This window comes from Cantharellus anzutake (genome assembly GCF_015039405.1).
Source record: "Cantharellus anzutake strain C23 chromosome Unknown EI90scaffold_22, whole genome shotgun sequence".
Lineage (NCBI taxonomy): Eukaryota > Fungi > Basidiomycota > Agaricomycetes > Cantharellales > Hydnaceae > Cantharellus > Cantharellus anzutake.
In genome coordinates this window covers 205,758-221,184 of record NW_024066972.1, presented here as the reverse complement: position 1 = coordinate 221,184, position 15,427 = coordinate 205,758, and the positions used below count along the sequence as shown (strand labels likewise).

General features: G+C 50.4%; 5 protein-coding genes across 5 annotated transcripts; 3 read left to right on the top strand and 2 right to left on the bottom strand.

Annotated features, from left to right (window-relative positions):
• Positions 1-530: 530 nt before the first annotated feature.
• On the top strand, positions 531-4,497 carry EI90DRAFT_3056908 (uncharacterized protein). Its single transcript, XM_039060259.1, has 9 exons — positions 531-1,409; positions 1,469-2,417; positions 2,469-2,586; positions 2,639-2,848; positions 2,916-2,972; positions 3,033-3,396; positions 3,451-3,711; positions 3,770-3,894; positions 3,956-4,497. The coding sequence occupies exons 1-9, from the start codon at positions 971-973 to the stop codon at positions 4,367-4,369; spliced, it is 2,937 nt and encodes a 978-aa protein (XP_038916283.1). The 5' UTR covers positions 531-970; the 3' UTR covers positions 4,370-4,497.
• Positions 4,498-5,524: 1,027 nt separating this feature from the next.
• EI90DRAFT_3056904 (uncharacterized protein) lies at positions 5,525-6,498 on the bottom strand. The gene is made up of 3 exons (XM_039060258.1): positions 6,288-6,498; positions 6,088-6,233; positions 5,525-6,038 (listed from the first exon to the last, which is right to left on the bottom strand). The coding sequence occupies exons 1-3, from the start codon at positions 6,334-6,336 to the stop codon at positions 5,871-5,873; spliced, it is 363 nt and encodes a 120-aa protein (XP_038916282.1). The 5' UTR covers positions 6,337-6,498; the 3' UTR covers positions 5,525-5,870.
• A 1,222-nt stretch (positions 6,499-7,720) lies between these two features.
• EI90DRAFT_3196660 (uncharacterized protein) lies at positions 7,721-8,779 on the top strand (the record flags this gene model as incomplete). Its single annotated transcript, XM_039066407.1, has 3 exons — positions 7,721-7,981; positions 8,073-8,089; positions 8,145-8,779. 3 exons carry the CDS (start codon positions 7,721-7,723, stop codon positions 8,374-8,376), a joined length of 510 nt encoding a protein of 169 aa, XP_038916281.1. The 3' UTR covers positions 8,377-8,779.
• On the bottom strand, positions 8,217-10,975 carry EI90DRAFT_3056901 (uncharacterized protein). The gene is made up of 4 exons (XM_039060257.1): positions 10,913-10,975; positions 10,469-10,858; positions 8,848-10,410; positions 8,217-8,763 (listed from the first exon to the last, which is right to left on the bottom strand). The coding sequence occupies exons 2-4, from the start codon at positions 10,757-10,759 to the stop codon at positions 8,683-8,685; spliced, it is 1,935 nt and encodes a 644-aa protein (XP_038916280.1). The 5' UTR covers positions 10,760-10,858; positions 10,913-10,975; the 3' UTR covers positions 8,217-8,682.
• Positions 10,976-11,786: 811 nt separating this feature from the next.
• EI90DRAFT_3154504 (XPG I-region protein) lies at positions 11,787-14,527 on the top strand (the record flags this gene model as incomplete). The annotated part of the gene is made up of 8 exons (XM_039065933.1): positions 11,787-11,808; positions 11,878-12,338; positions 12,395-13,300; positions 13,349-13,515; positions 13,578-13,765; positions 13,822-13,886; positions 13,940-14,323; positions 14,420-14,527. 8 exons carry the CDS (start codon positions 11,787-11,789, stop codon positions 14,525-14,527), a joined length of 2,301 nt encoding a protein of 766 aa, XP_038916279.1.
• Between the last annotated feature and the right edge of the window lie 900 nt (positions 14,528-15,427).

The window sequence follows — 15,427 nt, the reverse complement described above, 5'->3', positions numbered from 1 at the left end:
TTCCCGTTCGCGTTAATACCGTGTTTGAACAGCCTTATTGAAGAACGAGGAGAACGCGTGTTCGGGAGATTGATCTTGTGGTAAAATGCTGTGGAGTTCAGTCAGAGGTTGCCGAAGATCTGTTACGACCACGAGTTCGTTGGTAAGCAACAAGACTGGAGCGGGCCAGAACATGCAGCAGCCAGCTTCAAGCGACAAGGCACAGGCTGGGACAAGTGGTGTCTAGTGGTGTTTGGAATATATCGCCTTGGGAACCACCAAAGAAAAAAACGTGTTTCGGGCGGGGCCACAACATACTAATCCAGTTCTTTGATGCTCGGCTGAGCATAGGAAAGCGGGCAAGCTGGCGAGAGGGTTTGTGGAGTATGCGCGCGGTTCACGAGGGTTTACGGTAGCGGCGATCGCAAAGATCCTAAATATTGTGCGTTGATTGTTCTTCGGCGAAGATCCATCGGCTCCGGATGCAAGTCGCCTACAAATTACAATGCAAACAGGCTTGCTTGATGTCGACAAACGCTTGACAAGCGACGATCGGTTACGGCCCAGTCAGGCGTGCTATGGCGCTCTCGTGTGCTACGTAGTCCTTCTACATTTTTCTGGGCCATGGTAGAAGGTACTCCTTCGCTGGCGTCCTTCACATTCAGCATCCCCCCGGTTAGATTGCCGGTTCACCGGCATTATTTGCAACATTCCGGAACTGTCGCCGGAACCACCTGATCAATAGAAAAGCGTCGGAGCTGGGCCTGATTCCACTGCCCGCGATGCTTCCAGCACATTCCATTCCCTCGCAGATCTCGCATCCTGCTACACACAATCTCAATCTGGCATCACTGATGCGAGCACGTTCCGCATCACACGACGCCGAATCAGTTCCGGAACGTCATGTGATTCCAATGAATTCATTGACAAACGCACACGTCCCCGCGCTGTGTTTGCGTTTTGCGATCAAGTACCCCAACAAAACCTTTTGATGCATGGGCGGCCTCCTGTAACTTACGGGCGTCTTGGAAGGAAGCGCGCCAATGAGGCGTCAACTCGACGCCAATCACACGCGCCATCAAGCGAGGCGGACAATCATAATCATGCCGCTGGCATGTCACCGCTGACGCCAAAAAAGGTGGTTCCTGAGACGAGGGTCTATGTCGAGATCCTCACCCCAAGTCCTCCGAGCGCAAAGAAGCAGGTGTCTAACACAAGTCCCTCGTCCCCCTATGATGTTCCGAGGCACGCATACAAGCCACTACGCCCAGCCCACGAAGACAGCAGCAGTGATGACCCTCTTAGACTCATGCCTTCCCCAAAGAAGAGGAGGCGAGCTGATTCTCGTTCTGGACCTGAAACATCTCCATTGCACAGCGTGACGCACAAGACTAAGCGTCCTAAATCAATTCCCGAGCGCGATCCCTCCTGTGAGTCAATTAGCTGGTCATGTATTCATGGCTATCGAATAAACTAAATTACATCCAAGCTATTTCCCCTTTCCGCAGAAGCCCTTCACCATTTGGGCCGTCGAATACAACGTTCACTGCGATGCCGACATCTCCTAGCGCCCTAGAACCCCTATCGAACCCGCCACCTGCCATTAAAGGGTCTAAACAAGAGGATACATACGATAGGCGAACACCGGAGCCTAAATCTAAATCTATTCCCTCTGCATCATCATCAAATGCAGTTGCCTTACCTGGCTCCCCATCCAGAGTTAAAGATCTTTCACGATTATTCGAAAGTATCGATATCCCTGTTCATGGAATCTCACACTCGCCAGCCCGAAGTGGGGTGTCGGGCCCTGCACCCGGAACCCCGGCCAAGCACAGGATGCTGCGTCGCGCAGTGACACTATCTGAAGCCGTGCCATCCCCAGTCACTTCCATGAATTCGCCCGGGCGTCCGAGCACACATCCTTCCCTTAATTCAAGCCCTTCACGCCCGCTTGGTCTTCCCGGGACCGTCTCCTTACCGAATATTTCACTCCGCATAGATGAGAATCCCACTCTCCCGTCCATCCGGCCTTCTGTACCACCCTCGAACGACACTGGGTCTGCCTCTGCTGAGGCTCTTCCGCCACCAACTCGACCTAGCGTCCGAACTTACTCAGCCTCCCGATCATTTCTTGCTCCTATCCGTCTCACATCTAATACAAACGATGAAGAGAATCAACCTCAATCCCAGCCACAATCCTTCACGCTAGATCCCGAATCCCAAGAGCTTTTCCACGAGTCGTATGCTGAGATGCGGAAACGGCTGCGTGTAGATGCTTCTTCGGATGATGGGATCGACGAGGGTTTGATGGGTCCTCTGGACCTGAAAAGTATAAGCGAGTTGAGAGACAAAGGCGAGAACAGGCGGTTCTTAGATGAAATGGGATACTTGCTGGAGGGGATGAATCCAGAAATGACCGTTTCCGTCAAGCGACTAAGGTAAGAGATTGCTGTGAATCTGGTCCTGACTACTAACACATCCTTCACCAGTGTTATCAAGCTTCTAGATAATATGTGCTCCCTAGAATTTGTTCGGAGGGCTGCCTCAGCTGACGCCATCGGGTCAGCATGGACTATATTGCGAAAATCGAACGATGCAGGGGACAAGGTACGAGCATCCTAGTATTACTTTTTTCCACTCAGTGATGACTCTTTTCCAGATATTAGATGTATGTCTCGTCATTTTCGCTGCGTTAGTGGCTAGAGAAGCAAGACCTACGGACCTCCTTGCTTCAGAATCGGACGTTGGCGAACATTTGGGGATGGTCGTGCAGTGGTCCCACGATGTCGATCCATTTGGTTTCTTTGTGGGGAATGGACGATCTGAGGATGCCAGACTGCTGAAGATCGGGAAGCCCGAACGGGTGCTGGTAAGTCATCTGTCAGACCCCTCTTCCTTCGAGAACTTTAGTGCTTAAGCGCTGCTCTATCCTAAAGATCCAGCAATTACGCTCCTTCGTTAGGAAAGGGAAACTCCTCTCGGAGGAGAATTATGTGAGTGCTGTTGCCGCTGAGTTTGGTTGGGCCGATGCTGAGGCATTTGTTCCCCCCCAGATCACGATCCGACAACTAGCGTCCCAGGCCCTGTTCAAAATGCGTTCCCATCATGTGGCCGTCTTTCCATATATAATAGCCTCGCTGAAACTCGAGCTACCTCTGCTGAATTCGCGGGTCGACGGTTATACGAAGGGTCTCGAACTCCTCCCATCCACTTCGTTTAACACTCCTAGCCTAGAGCACGTGGACAATTGCCTGTGCGTTTTGGAAAGCAAGCTCCTGGAATTTCAGAGTGTTCCGGAAACGGAAATTATTCAATCCGACCTGTTATCGGTGCAAAAGGAATTTGTCGAAGGTCTCCCAGCGACGTTGCTAGTGTGCCAGATTCTCAGTCTGGAAGAGAGGGAAGATTTTTTTGATGGTGTGTAATGATTGACTCCTTAGTTTATGCCAAGGACTAACGTCTGAGTGATAGGTACACACCTGATGATCAGCTGCTTAAGAACCTTGGTGAATCTTGTAGAATTGGGATCTAACTGGCGGACACCGATCTTATCGAACAATCTTACTGTTCCTGCATGTTTGCGCATCATTTCGTCTTATGCGGCGAAATCGACGGCTGTTAGACAAGATGATGATGCAGCGAACAAGCTTGACATTCTTTGCATGGCGCTGGCGCTGATCACTAGTCTAGTACAAGGAGGGGGTAATGGTCCAGAGCTCATTTCTTCTTCATGTGAGTAGGTCGCGATTCGTTATCCGTTATTTTCACTGAAGAAGTTGTATCATCAAAGTGGTCGACCCTGAATGTGCCCTGGCTCGGTCATGTCTACGAGGTTGTCGGTGTCGCGCCAGGATCAGTGGGTTGCAATGCGTCGTTAACCTGTATGTCGACCAGACAAAGGAAAGCGCCGAACTGGTGAGTGGGTCCTTTCGTAATCCCCGAAGCAATTCAGCTCAGTCGATATGGCACATTCCAGGGCAGTGCCGAAGCCAACTTCTTGAAAGGTCACTTGGCTGTCCTACTTGCCCTTCTTTGCTCAAATGACGGCACAGGCTCATTCGAGAAGATCATCGATCTCCTCCCTGGTGGATCGAGACCCTCGAAGCTTCAATCTTGGATCGATGCTGTCACTGAATTTACGTTCCTCTATGCGGACCTCACCACACGATTTGCGAAAGCTATTCAAGCTTCTCACTTGGAGCATACGCCGGAAGAGGGAGTTGACACCGAGGACGATGAACAGCCATCATCCTTGTCCAAGCTGGACCAGGCGACCTATTCCACTAATAGTCTGTTGCGAATGCAGCGGGAGTCGCAAGGTCAGATGAAAGGTGTTGAGCTTGCGCGTAGTGTCCTTCATACATTACGGCGGTTTCAGATGACGACCTGATAAATCTTTGATGAATCTTCGAGTGTATTATTGTTTGTACCAGCCGTTTTTCTGCTTTTCTGTCACATGCATCAAAATCTGGATTCAAACGTGGAGTTGCACCGTAATAGAGGGCCAACGGCCTTACGTTTCCTTATAGACTTTCTCAGGATCCGAGAGCAGTTAGAAATTCTGGCCACATCGTACCCTCACGCACAAGGCAGCCTGGTACCGCCAAGTCATCATCTTTAGTTATTTCCTGTGAAGAAGCACGCATCTAGTAAACGCCTGACCTTGTTTTGTGATTACCACAAGTACCAGGCTACTTAATTTTGTTATGATCAAACTGAATGGCTGAGCTTAAGCATCCCATGAGGTGGCCATTTGCCACTGATTGCACTTTCCCACGAATCTGATTTCCTTTGTAAACAGATCGTCTGAGCAGCCTGAAGCTCTGCAGGTTAAATATCCAGAATAAAACAAACAAACAAACAAGCTTCGCAAGCCCCTTGCACACCGCAGTATCATACGCCTAACCCTTCTACTAAAGTTCAAGCTTCGTTTCAGCTGGATCTCTCACACGCTTTCTATGGTCCTTCAATCCCACTACATTCTTATTTGCTGCTTCACACAATCCATTCGGTCGTTACGCCCTCAGCGATTTCCCTAATGCTTCCTTCTGAACTCGCCTGGAACATCCTTCAATTCTCGCGTGGGTCATATGCATGTTGTGAGGGCATTAGCTGCTCATGGCTTCACACTTGTATTCCGGAGTTATGAAGCTGCTGTTCTCGGCTGGGGCGCCATTATTGGAATCTGTAAGCTTCCTTTGACAGGGCTCACACAGAAAGGCAAGCATTGAGCCGCTATCGTCTCGCACTGTATAGAATGGACGGTGACTGTAAGACCGAGTAGGACGGGCGGGTGTAGAACCGGCCCAACATCCGAAGTGTGGGTCTGGCTCAGCAGATACAAGGGTGGTGGGCGAAAGGGAGGGCAAGCCAACGAGAGAAATATGATCAATGAGAGTGTGCAACAGTTGGTTCGTCTTGAACGATCCAATTCTGATGCTCCCATCCATTGAACCCCAGCAAACTTGTTGGGAATGCTACGATCTTTCATTCCGAACACTAGTGTATTCCACCCTCCTCCGTTTTTCCCTGCTGCCCATGCTCGACCCGTCCCTTACCCTCCGTTTCGTCCCTGCCCGAGCTCGACACGTCCCCTGCCCATTTGCGTATCGCATCCACTGTCCACGTTCCTCGACCGTCCGCACCCTCCGTATGCCTCGCCAGCGATTCCTTCTTCAAGCTCTTATGACGCAACACTCTCCCCAGCGGTTCCTTCTCCTCGGAAGGTTGCCGTAGAGGGTTAAAATCCAAGTCCTTCATCGCACCTCCAGGGACCCCTTGGATCCACGTCCTGTATAGGTCATACATATCAGCGAGTTTCTTGTTCTTTAGTAGTAATGCCGCAAGCTCCTGGGATTTCAGGTGCCAAAGTACTTTCCCACTCCGGTAGATCACAATCGTACATGACTTGTAAACACAGGAAGATTGTCGAAAGGAGTGGTGTGGACAGTGAAATCTGATGGCGCCGCACGTTCGCGTATTGCGTCCTGGATCAAAAGTGCTATATGATCCATTGCATTGTCAATCGGAAGCAGCTCGTATTTGAACACGTCGGTCTTCTATATCCAAACTTAGATGTTACAACCTGATATACAACTGACCGCTTACATTGAATGATGGAAATTTCCCTCTTTTTGCGCTTCCCAATGTTTTTCCCTTCTTATCCACTGCATTTTTATATGCGTCAAGTATCACTTGCTCTGGCACCAGAACGAAGTAACCCCTGTCCAACATCCCACGCACGGCAGCTCCCACTGTCATAGTGGTGTCAACCAAACTTAAACCAACAATAACCTAGAGCAACCTACATGGAAATATGTTGTAACGAGTATTTAGACGCAAAGTCTTATATTGCATGTCCCAATGCTCTTCATGAAGGCGCGCAGAGAATGCCACGACATTATTGGAAGCTGGAGTTCTACCTCGACACTTAAACTACGGCGCTGCTCTAGTTTATGGATAGGATATAATTCTTTACGGAAACCTGAGCAATGTTGCGTGACACGGGTCGCTCAACCTTTCGCCAAGCGTGACGCGTGACAGGTAGTTGGTCGTGCGCGTACAGTAACACCGCCTCCCAGCATACTCAGCATACTCAGATCCTGCAGTGCTGACTACTACCAGAAGTTGCTCGTCAAGGCCCAGTAATTCCTGGGCTCGGCCATTATTCAATCTCCATCTTCGGTCTCGAGCGAGTCATCAACAACAATGCGAACCGGCGGTCTTGCTTTGGTGACTGCGTGTCTTGGAGGGTCCGAGATGACACTCCTTACAATAGCTCTACGATTTTCTTCCCCTCATTAACGGTTGTGCCGGTTCCCCACCTTCCATTACCCAGTCCAGCTTAAGCACCGTTGTCAAAAACCCAGTGACCGCCAAATGGACCTGAGCATTCCCTATGAGACGCTGGGCATTAGCACCTACTGCTTTCATCATTTGATACTCCCTGGCAATAAGCACGTCTCTATTTCTGCTGATGAGTTCGCTTTTGCTTTACCATTCAGCTTGATAACTATCAGAGGACAACCCAGACTCTTCCCCAGTCGCTCACCGATTTCTCCGAGGTTTAGTTGCGGCTAAACCTCGGAGAATTCGGTGAGCGACTGGGAGGAGTCTGTCGGAAACCCTCAATTCGAAAGTCCGTCTTCTCACGCTCCCAATGAACAAGGACTGTTATTCGTTGATGACTTTAGTGATGTACAGTGAGGTATTCTCGCCTGCTTCTAGGGATCAATCGTATATGGTCCTCTAAAGCCTCTAGTAGCTCCAGTGAGTGTTCACTGCGCTCATTCTCTGGTGAAACCAGCACCCATTTGAGGCCACGCAGAGTGTCCCGTGGTCGGGCCATTCTTCGCGCTCTCGGAACCTCATCGTGTGTCGCGCCGCGTTTTATGTTTCATTCGCCACTACTTGGTCGCTTGTTCATGCTGTGGTTCTTTCAGTTACTGGCTGTGCACGTGTCGGCCAGTTCCCATGGATCTCGGTGCCCGCTGGTTTGTTTGATAGGCCACTTCGTTTATTGGGTGATCGTGACCTTAAGGCCACGCTCATGCGCTGAATTTATATTGTCGATCCCTGTTGAGCCACGTTCAAGCTACAATCTGTTGGTCCCACTTGATGTGACGGCGCGGCGTAGTTAGGTTCAGGTTCCAAACCAACTAGACAGCTGATATGACCCTTTTACCACTAAACATTCTGTATGTGCACGACGAGACTCGCATCCTTGGACTCAGGCCTTACCATGCACACAATTCTTTGCACCTCCGAGAAACCCAAGTCGCTGGCAGCCTCCATAGTGCACGGAGACTCGTCATCGACGGATGACCGCGATAATACGGCGCTGTCTAACTCGGTCAGTCTCTCGTTGGCGTTGGAAGAAGTGCTATGGTCTCAGCTATCAACCTCCGCCTCCGTGGAGAGAATTGCAGGATTGCAAATGATGTGGGTTCTAAGCCTCGGACGACGTTGGGGTGGCCGGGGAGAAATACATGGACCCAAGGTAGTGTGTCCAGCCTGGTCAGAAATCGAACTGATGCAGTTGATCTATGGTGGACTCTCCTGCTTGTCGTTGGCCATCGCATGCATTCGTGAAGTTTCGACTCACCCGTTGGTGTGTGATGGCGAATGATCAATGACGGTTACTTGATGTGTTACTGCCTAAATAGTTGTTTCTTGATGTGGAAATGTATTCCTATGGACACTCGACGATACGTGCGCTTGAACTCGCCGCTGAGCCAGGATGTTTTCGGAGCGGTTATTTGGACTGACATTTGGCGCTTTCGTCAGCAAATCATCACCACTCAATACATCAGAGCTACATCGAACAACGACGGCAACGCACTCAAAAATCTCTCCATTCAAACCCGATATGGAGGGGGAGGGGGATTAGGCTATTAAAAGTGAATTGCAAGGTCGAGGATGCGATAAGAAAATACATAGTGTCGTAACATAGTAGGATTCGGAACAGAGGAAAAAGTCTTAAAGGGAAGGCGTAATAGTAACCAACGAAATGGTCAACAGGGTCGTGATGAGTGCGGAAGTTAACGCAGTGCATGCAAAAGAAAGCTACGATAGGGAAGAGGAGCTCGCATGTCATAAGAAGCGAATAAGTGATTTTTGGAAAATGACATGCGATTGCCATGAGGTCGAAAGTGGACGAAAGGGAACAGTGAAATGCCTCCGGTCATGTAAATACCCTTCGCGTTAATCTTTCATTCGATTTGCAACCACCCATGCAGCGACCCCAATAAAGACAACGCCCGCGGCTGACACGAGCGGTAACGGCTATAATCGGAGCGAAAAGGAAAAGGACGGAAGCATGTGTATTGAGCACTGTTAGAACGAAACAGAAGTAGGATAAATAATTACATTATTTCCCAACTGCTTCGAAGACGTGCTATTAACCTTGACTATTGTTGGAGGTGGACCCGAGCCTGGTGTGATGTCGCGTTGCCGATGCCCTTCTTCTCCAGTGTCAATTTCGCTACCGGCTGAAGCTGATCGTGGCCCTGTATTACGTACGCTGGGTGCGGGACTGATTGGGAACGACCCAAACTTAGCGTGCCCGTTCATTCGAACCTCCGACGGAAACGGTTTAAGATTACCAGGAGGTGCAGGAGAATTTGATCGCGAGCCCGAACCTTCTTCCGAAGAGTGTTCAACTGAGTGTATCTCACCGTTTAAGTCAGGCGAGCGCGGTGGGGTAGCAACTGGGATAGGACGCTTCACTTTCCTTTTGCGAACTTTCGAGGACGAACTCGACGAACTCCCACTTCGCTTTTTTGTAAGGTGCTTCAACATCCCATTGACTAACGGCCTCTTCTGGTAGTTGGGTTGGTCCACGACGGCTATATCACTCCCCGACGAGGACCACGCTTTCAATTCGGCCTCCCTCTCAAGCTTGATAGCATCGAGAATGCTTTTTCCCTCCTTGACACGCTCCTCCTCGCGCGACTCCATAGCACACATCCGTGCTTCCCATTCACGAGCGGCCTCCTTGAGACGAAGACGCTCGTTATCCCATTCCTCACGTTCCACCTTCCATTGTCCCTCAACACGCTGGGTCCATGCCTCCCAGACATCGAGTCCAACGGCCGGAGTCTCCTCCTTGGTCTCCTCGACTGGAACGCATGGGGGCTCGGGCTCGGGTTGGGGTGGTTGCTGCTGTCGTTCCTGCTCGTTTTTGGCTTCGATAACGGCCTCCAACGATTCGACACGGGCCTGCAGTCGTTCGAGATTAAATTGGGCGGCCTCGGCCTGCTGCTGAAGGGATTGGGAGAGAGAGAGAGCGGTGTCAAGTTGACTTGTGAGGGCCTCAAGCCGTGAGGCGAGCTGGGCATTTTGGGACCGAAGGTCGTCGGGGGTATGTGGTGCTTGGCCTGGGTATCCAGCATTGAAGTTAGGGGTAGGGGAATGTCGTGTAACGGGGTTGTCAAAGCGGTGCAGACCATCGTGGGCGTCATCCTCATCCTCGTCAAGGCCGTGGGGTTCAGGGGTACGAGGCCGAATGGCTTCCGAACGGCCACGTTCATCGTCATCATGATCACGATCGGCAGTGGAAGACACTAGGGCACCAGATCCAGAAGATTCTGGCACCAGTGTGAGGATGCTACGGCGATCATCGTCGTCATCAACGTGCACGTGGTGGTTGACTTTCGAAGAGTGGAAAGATGGCACCAACGATTCCATGTCACGCTGCCGCTGTTCCATGAGCTCCCGCATGTGCTGAACCTCGAGCTTCATTTGTTGGTGGTCAGCGATGACGCTCTCAAGCGAATGCAGTTTTTCGACGTGGGAGGCGAGGTTAGACTGTGTCTGGGCGAGTTGAGTGTGGAGGGAGGATAATGAGACATTGGAATCAACGGGCGGAGGTTGCGATTCGGTTGGAGGGGGGCGGACGGGAGGAATTGATTGATGAAGGTTAGTGGGAGGCTAAAATGCAAATTTATCACAAGAAATCCATGATGCGGACAGGGTCACAGGTACTTACATGGCTACCGCCTTGAAAGGATTCATTTATCTCATTCATAGTTCCAGTAAGGCCTGACAAGTCAGAGCCAGCTTCCCGGCTCTTTTGCAGTTCGGACTGCAGACGGTTGAGGATGTGGTCGAAGGACAGCCCGCTCTTTCCAGCACGGCCAGCCAGACCCAAACCAGGGCCACCCATCCCACCCAGCCCTCCAGGGCTCGGGAGTTGCTGTATGGAAGGTCGTCGTTGTTGAGGGCCGAGATGGAAGTTGTTGCCAAGACCAGGATGTTGAGAATGGTGGATAGGTAGCATTGCCCAGTCGTCGGGGGTGATGACGCAGTATACAGTTGCAGCCACTTTGTGATGGATAATGGTCTTGTTATCTTCTCCAACGATGTCTATGCCAAATTCCTAAACAAACAAAATATTGCTGATGAATGCTGAAAGAGTAAAGAAGCAACGCACTACACGATCCTCTGACTTGAGCTCCCATGGGTCCGACTCTACACCTTCAACGCTGAGGCGCTCGTTATTGACGAACGTCCCGTTGCTTGACTTCACATCTTTGATAAATATCTAAGTAGAAGGGGTATGAATGACGTTGAGAGTAGTGTCACTATCTCTCGTGAATGAGAGGAGAATGTCAATACACTACCTTCCCACCTTCTTCCCAGACTTCAGCATGCTGTCTACTAAGGACCTTTGAGTCGAAATATCCATTCGTCTGGCCAGGTACTGTCTTTTGGTTTGTTTGTCGCCCGATCTTTACACGCGTTCCGCTAGGGATTAGAGAAACAGTCTTGGGAAGGAAAGAATCATTATTGGGGTAGAGGACGAGAGCAGGGCCTTGGGGAGGGTGCATTGGTGGACCGGGCCAGGGCATCGCGGACGGGCTCGACGGATTGGGACCTAAAACTTGTTTTGAGAGGAAAGCAGGCAAATGCCCGGCCGGGAGAGTCGGCGCAGAGATAATGGTTGGAGTCGGAGGCGTGTCCGATGTGCACAGAGGCGGTGGGGGAGTCTCGAACGGCGGGCTGAGTGGTTTGTAGTGGATGGATGCAGCTTCGGAGTTTGGGCACGGGGATTGGCGCACCGTGTTTGAGTTCTGACGCTCAAGAGGTATTTGGACCGCTCTCAACACTGTGCTATTTGTCAAGTGCTATCTCTGACAACCCTGCTTGGGACTAACGTCTAATACCCACGTCGTGCTCGCTGCTCTCGACCAGCCACCCACCTCGTTGCAAGCTTTCTCGTTCGTCCTTTATGGCTAATCTCCGTTAAGTCCGGTCTGGTTAGTTCCAGGTCACTCGACTCGCTGTAAACAGAAATCTTTGAGGAAATGCCAATCAAACATCTCGACCGTGAGTTGAGAGAGAAGCCCACTGTCAGGTCGCGTTTGAGCGCTTATATTTGATCTTACGATGCTTCAGAATACCTGTCGGAGCACAAGCAATATCATGAGCTATCCCTCAATGTCCTCTCGGACAGCCGCCTTGGCATAGACGCCTCTCATTACCTTCGTCTTCTGCTTGAATCGCCGGAGACTCGCGAACCTTTGCTAGCCGCTACTGGTGGTCTTCCCCTCTCACTCACAGCTAAAATTGAATCAGACCTCAGAACGCTCGAAAAGCTGCGCATCAAACCTGTGTTCGTCTTTCCTGGATTGCTTCCAAACAAGAAGCAGAAGCCCAATCCTCACGGGCATGCTGATTCATGCAAAGATCGTAAGGATGCTTGGGATTGTTATGAACATGGTCAAACCGACCAAGCCACCAAACTCTTCGAGACTCGAAGCAATATCGTTCAATGGGACCTCTGGCGTTCCGTTCTTCGCATTTTCAAACAACGCAACGTGGACTTCATTGTTGCCCCATATGTTGCCTGGGCCCAGGTACGTTTCAGAATAGCTGCTCCTATTGCGCAGAGGACTAATAAAGCGTTGTACAGCTCATCTACTTACAACGGCATCAGAAAAGCTACATTAACGCTGTGTTCGCTGCTAGCGATGCGCTGCTGTACCCGGCACTCGACAAATTGATCACTTCCCTCGACCTCAACTCCCCAAACCCTTCATTCACATATGTCAACAAGCGGAGCTTGCTTAACGAAACTGCCCTCAGTGAGGAGCAGTTTTTGGACGTCGGCATCCTTTCCGGCTTCGACCATTCTCAAACTTTCCCCCCAATCATCCATGAGCAATCGCTCAGACCCGTTATTGAAATGGTCAAATACTACAGATCAGGGTACAGTGCCGTCAGTGCACAAAGCGAGCACCCTGGCGTCCGACAGACCCAATATGTCGACCAATTCGCACGGACCCGCTCTATGGTTAAGTTTTCTCTCATCATGTCAAATGATGGCGTCGTGCAACCCCTCCCATTGGCAATGTCTCCACAGCCACAAGGTCATCCAGGCCATCACAATACAACCGCAGCGGACATTCCTCAAAACCTCGAAGACATTTTCACACATCGCTTACCAGATGAGGTGTATTTCTACCTTTCCCGAGGCCTCGTGAGCCCACAGCCCCTCATTTGGCTCACGTCAGGACAAGTTGTAGAGAACCCACCCCTTGATAACGGCGAGACCACTGAATTTAAGCGGTTCGTGAGGGAGGTCATCACCGAAGGCGCTACGGGTCCCAGAGCAACCGCGCTGGCCCTCATCAGTAGTGTGTTACATCAGTTTTGGTCAACGAAACGCGTACAAGCGTACTTCTGGTTTGAGACTCAACAGTATGGTAACGGGAAAGGCATAGTACATAATGGACAAGCTACGCAGCAGCTCGTGGAGCGCGTCTCGGGATGGAATGTTCTGAATGCAATCATTGAGGAAGAGCTGCGACGACAAAACGTAAGTTCTTTACGACAATCGTCATGTGGATGTGCTCAAGCTGAGGAGGGGGACTCCGCTCAGTCTTCAACGATAGACTTTGCTCTTTGCCTTGGGGCGACGGCCACTGAGAAACTGGCTCACCGCACCCGGACGAAGCCACATGCAAATATAGTGTTAGAAAAAAAGGATGAGGTTGTCGCTAATGTTATTTGGCGTTTCCTGGAGTTGCGAGGGTAATGTAAAACGGAAGTGACGAGCATGACCCAGTTGTCACTGATTCGGACTCGTTTCCCAGATTTTTGATTCACTCACATACGCACTCGTCCTTAGCTCGCGCGATGCATGCAGCCTTACAACAATGCAAGGTCAATGACAAATTCCAAGATTCTCTATACCTCTTCCTTGAACTAGTTCGTGCCGGCGTACTGCACAACAACTTGTGGTCTGGGCGAGCATATTCTGGAGGCCCAAGCTTCGGGACGGGTGAGCAGCACTCATTACTTGGGACGTTGAAAGGTTTTCTCAGGCTCTCCCTGCAGATGAAGAGAAACGCTGCATGCTACTCATCATGCGTGTGCTTAGCATTGTTCCGCTGGCATTCAAGGTCCGTATGCTCATGCGTCACCCTTCATACACACACTGACGCGGTCGGTCTAGCCACAACCCTGGAGTGGGCCATTATCGCGGGAGCTTCTGGTCTTCAATTCCTTCCTTCGTTCTCTATCACGAGCTTTGCGTTCCCTTGTCGAGCTTACAGCGATGAACATGCTCCTCCAACGACATGCCAGACGATCACGCGATGATCTTCTCGACATTTCTTTGTCTTTACCCTTCCAAGCCGATGTCAACACCGGATTCGGTATCTTAGCCAAAGTCTACCTCGATGCGCTCGTAGCGATTTATGGTGGCAAGATCGACGGTTCGGATCCTGAAGGAGTGGCGGATGCAAAGGAAGCTGCCCTGGAAATTTGCGATGAGACGTTCGAAGGAATCAAGAATCCGCGGGCTGAAGTTGAGAGAGGTTTCCGATTCTGGGACGCTGTGAGTTATTTTTTCAGTGATATGGCCGTTTGCTTCTTTTTTTGTTTGCCATTGATTCGTCTGACTAATGCTTTTTTTCTGGCCGATCTGGTCCAGGCCCTCATCGCTATTCGTAGCCTGGCTTCGGAACCTGGGTGGGTACACGGAGATCTAGCAGAACAGTTCGAAGCTGCGGAGGCATGGCTAAGACCGATGCGTCCTTAGGCGTGCAATGGTAGTCACGCGCTTGTGAGAACCTTTTTTTTTCTTCTTGGATCAAAGATGTAGCTGTTGAGTGTTGAGCATTCAATCCTTTTTTTTGTGTTTGTTGTGTCATTTTGCTAGAATGGCGTCGTACGTATGTTGTACGTTGATGTGCGTGCGCTGTCAGTCTATGGATCTAAAGGCGCTGACCAGGGATGAATGCGAGACAGTCCATGTGCAGTATCGAAGCGGAAAATAACTTTGAACGCAAAGGACAGGATAATTTCAACACGTGACCTATTCAACTTGAACCATGAGCCAGAACGCAATTGATGCTACAGCTTCTTCGCATGGGGCACGTATTTACCATCCGCATCCGTTGTCACCTAACGCTCATGGAGAGAGCATGAATGAAATACAAAAAAAATATATCGTAGTGCACAATACAGTACTGTGATTCGATACAAATCCCCATAATCCACAGACCACCAGCACTATCTGATACGTCTGCGAAAGAAAAGAAAGAAAAAAAAAAACAAGCGGGATTGAACACGCTCTTAATGAATATAATGATAAAAAAATGGCAGCTGATGGATAATATCGGGCCAGTTGTTTCGCGTTTGGGAACGAAGGGTGATACAATACAGGTAAAGAGAGGAGGCATATAGAGTAATGTTGTTGGTGGCGCAGAGAGCGTTGGGGGGGAATAGTGAGTTGGAAGAAAGGGATTAGAGATGAGGGAGGCTAGCGAGATAGGTGATGTTGTGCAGCCACATCGAAGTTCTTCAGCTGGAACTAGCACGAGGCCGCAGAGAAGCTAATAGTGGATGGCGTAAGAAGCATGCGGGCCAAAAAGAGGTACGAGCAACGAACCAGGTGTGATACATTGTGTGAGGACCTTAATCATGCAATAACACAACC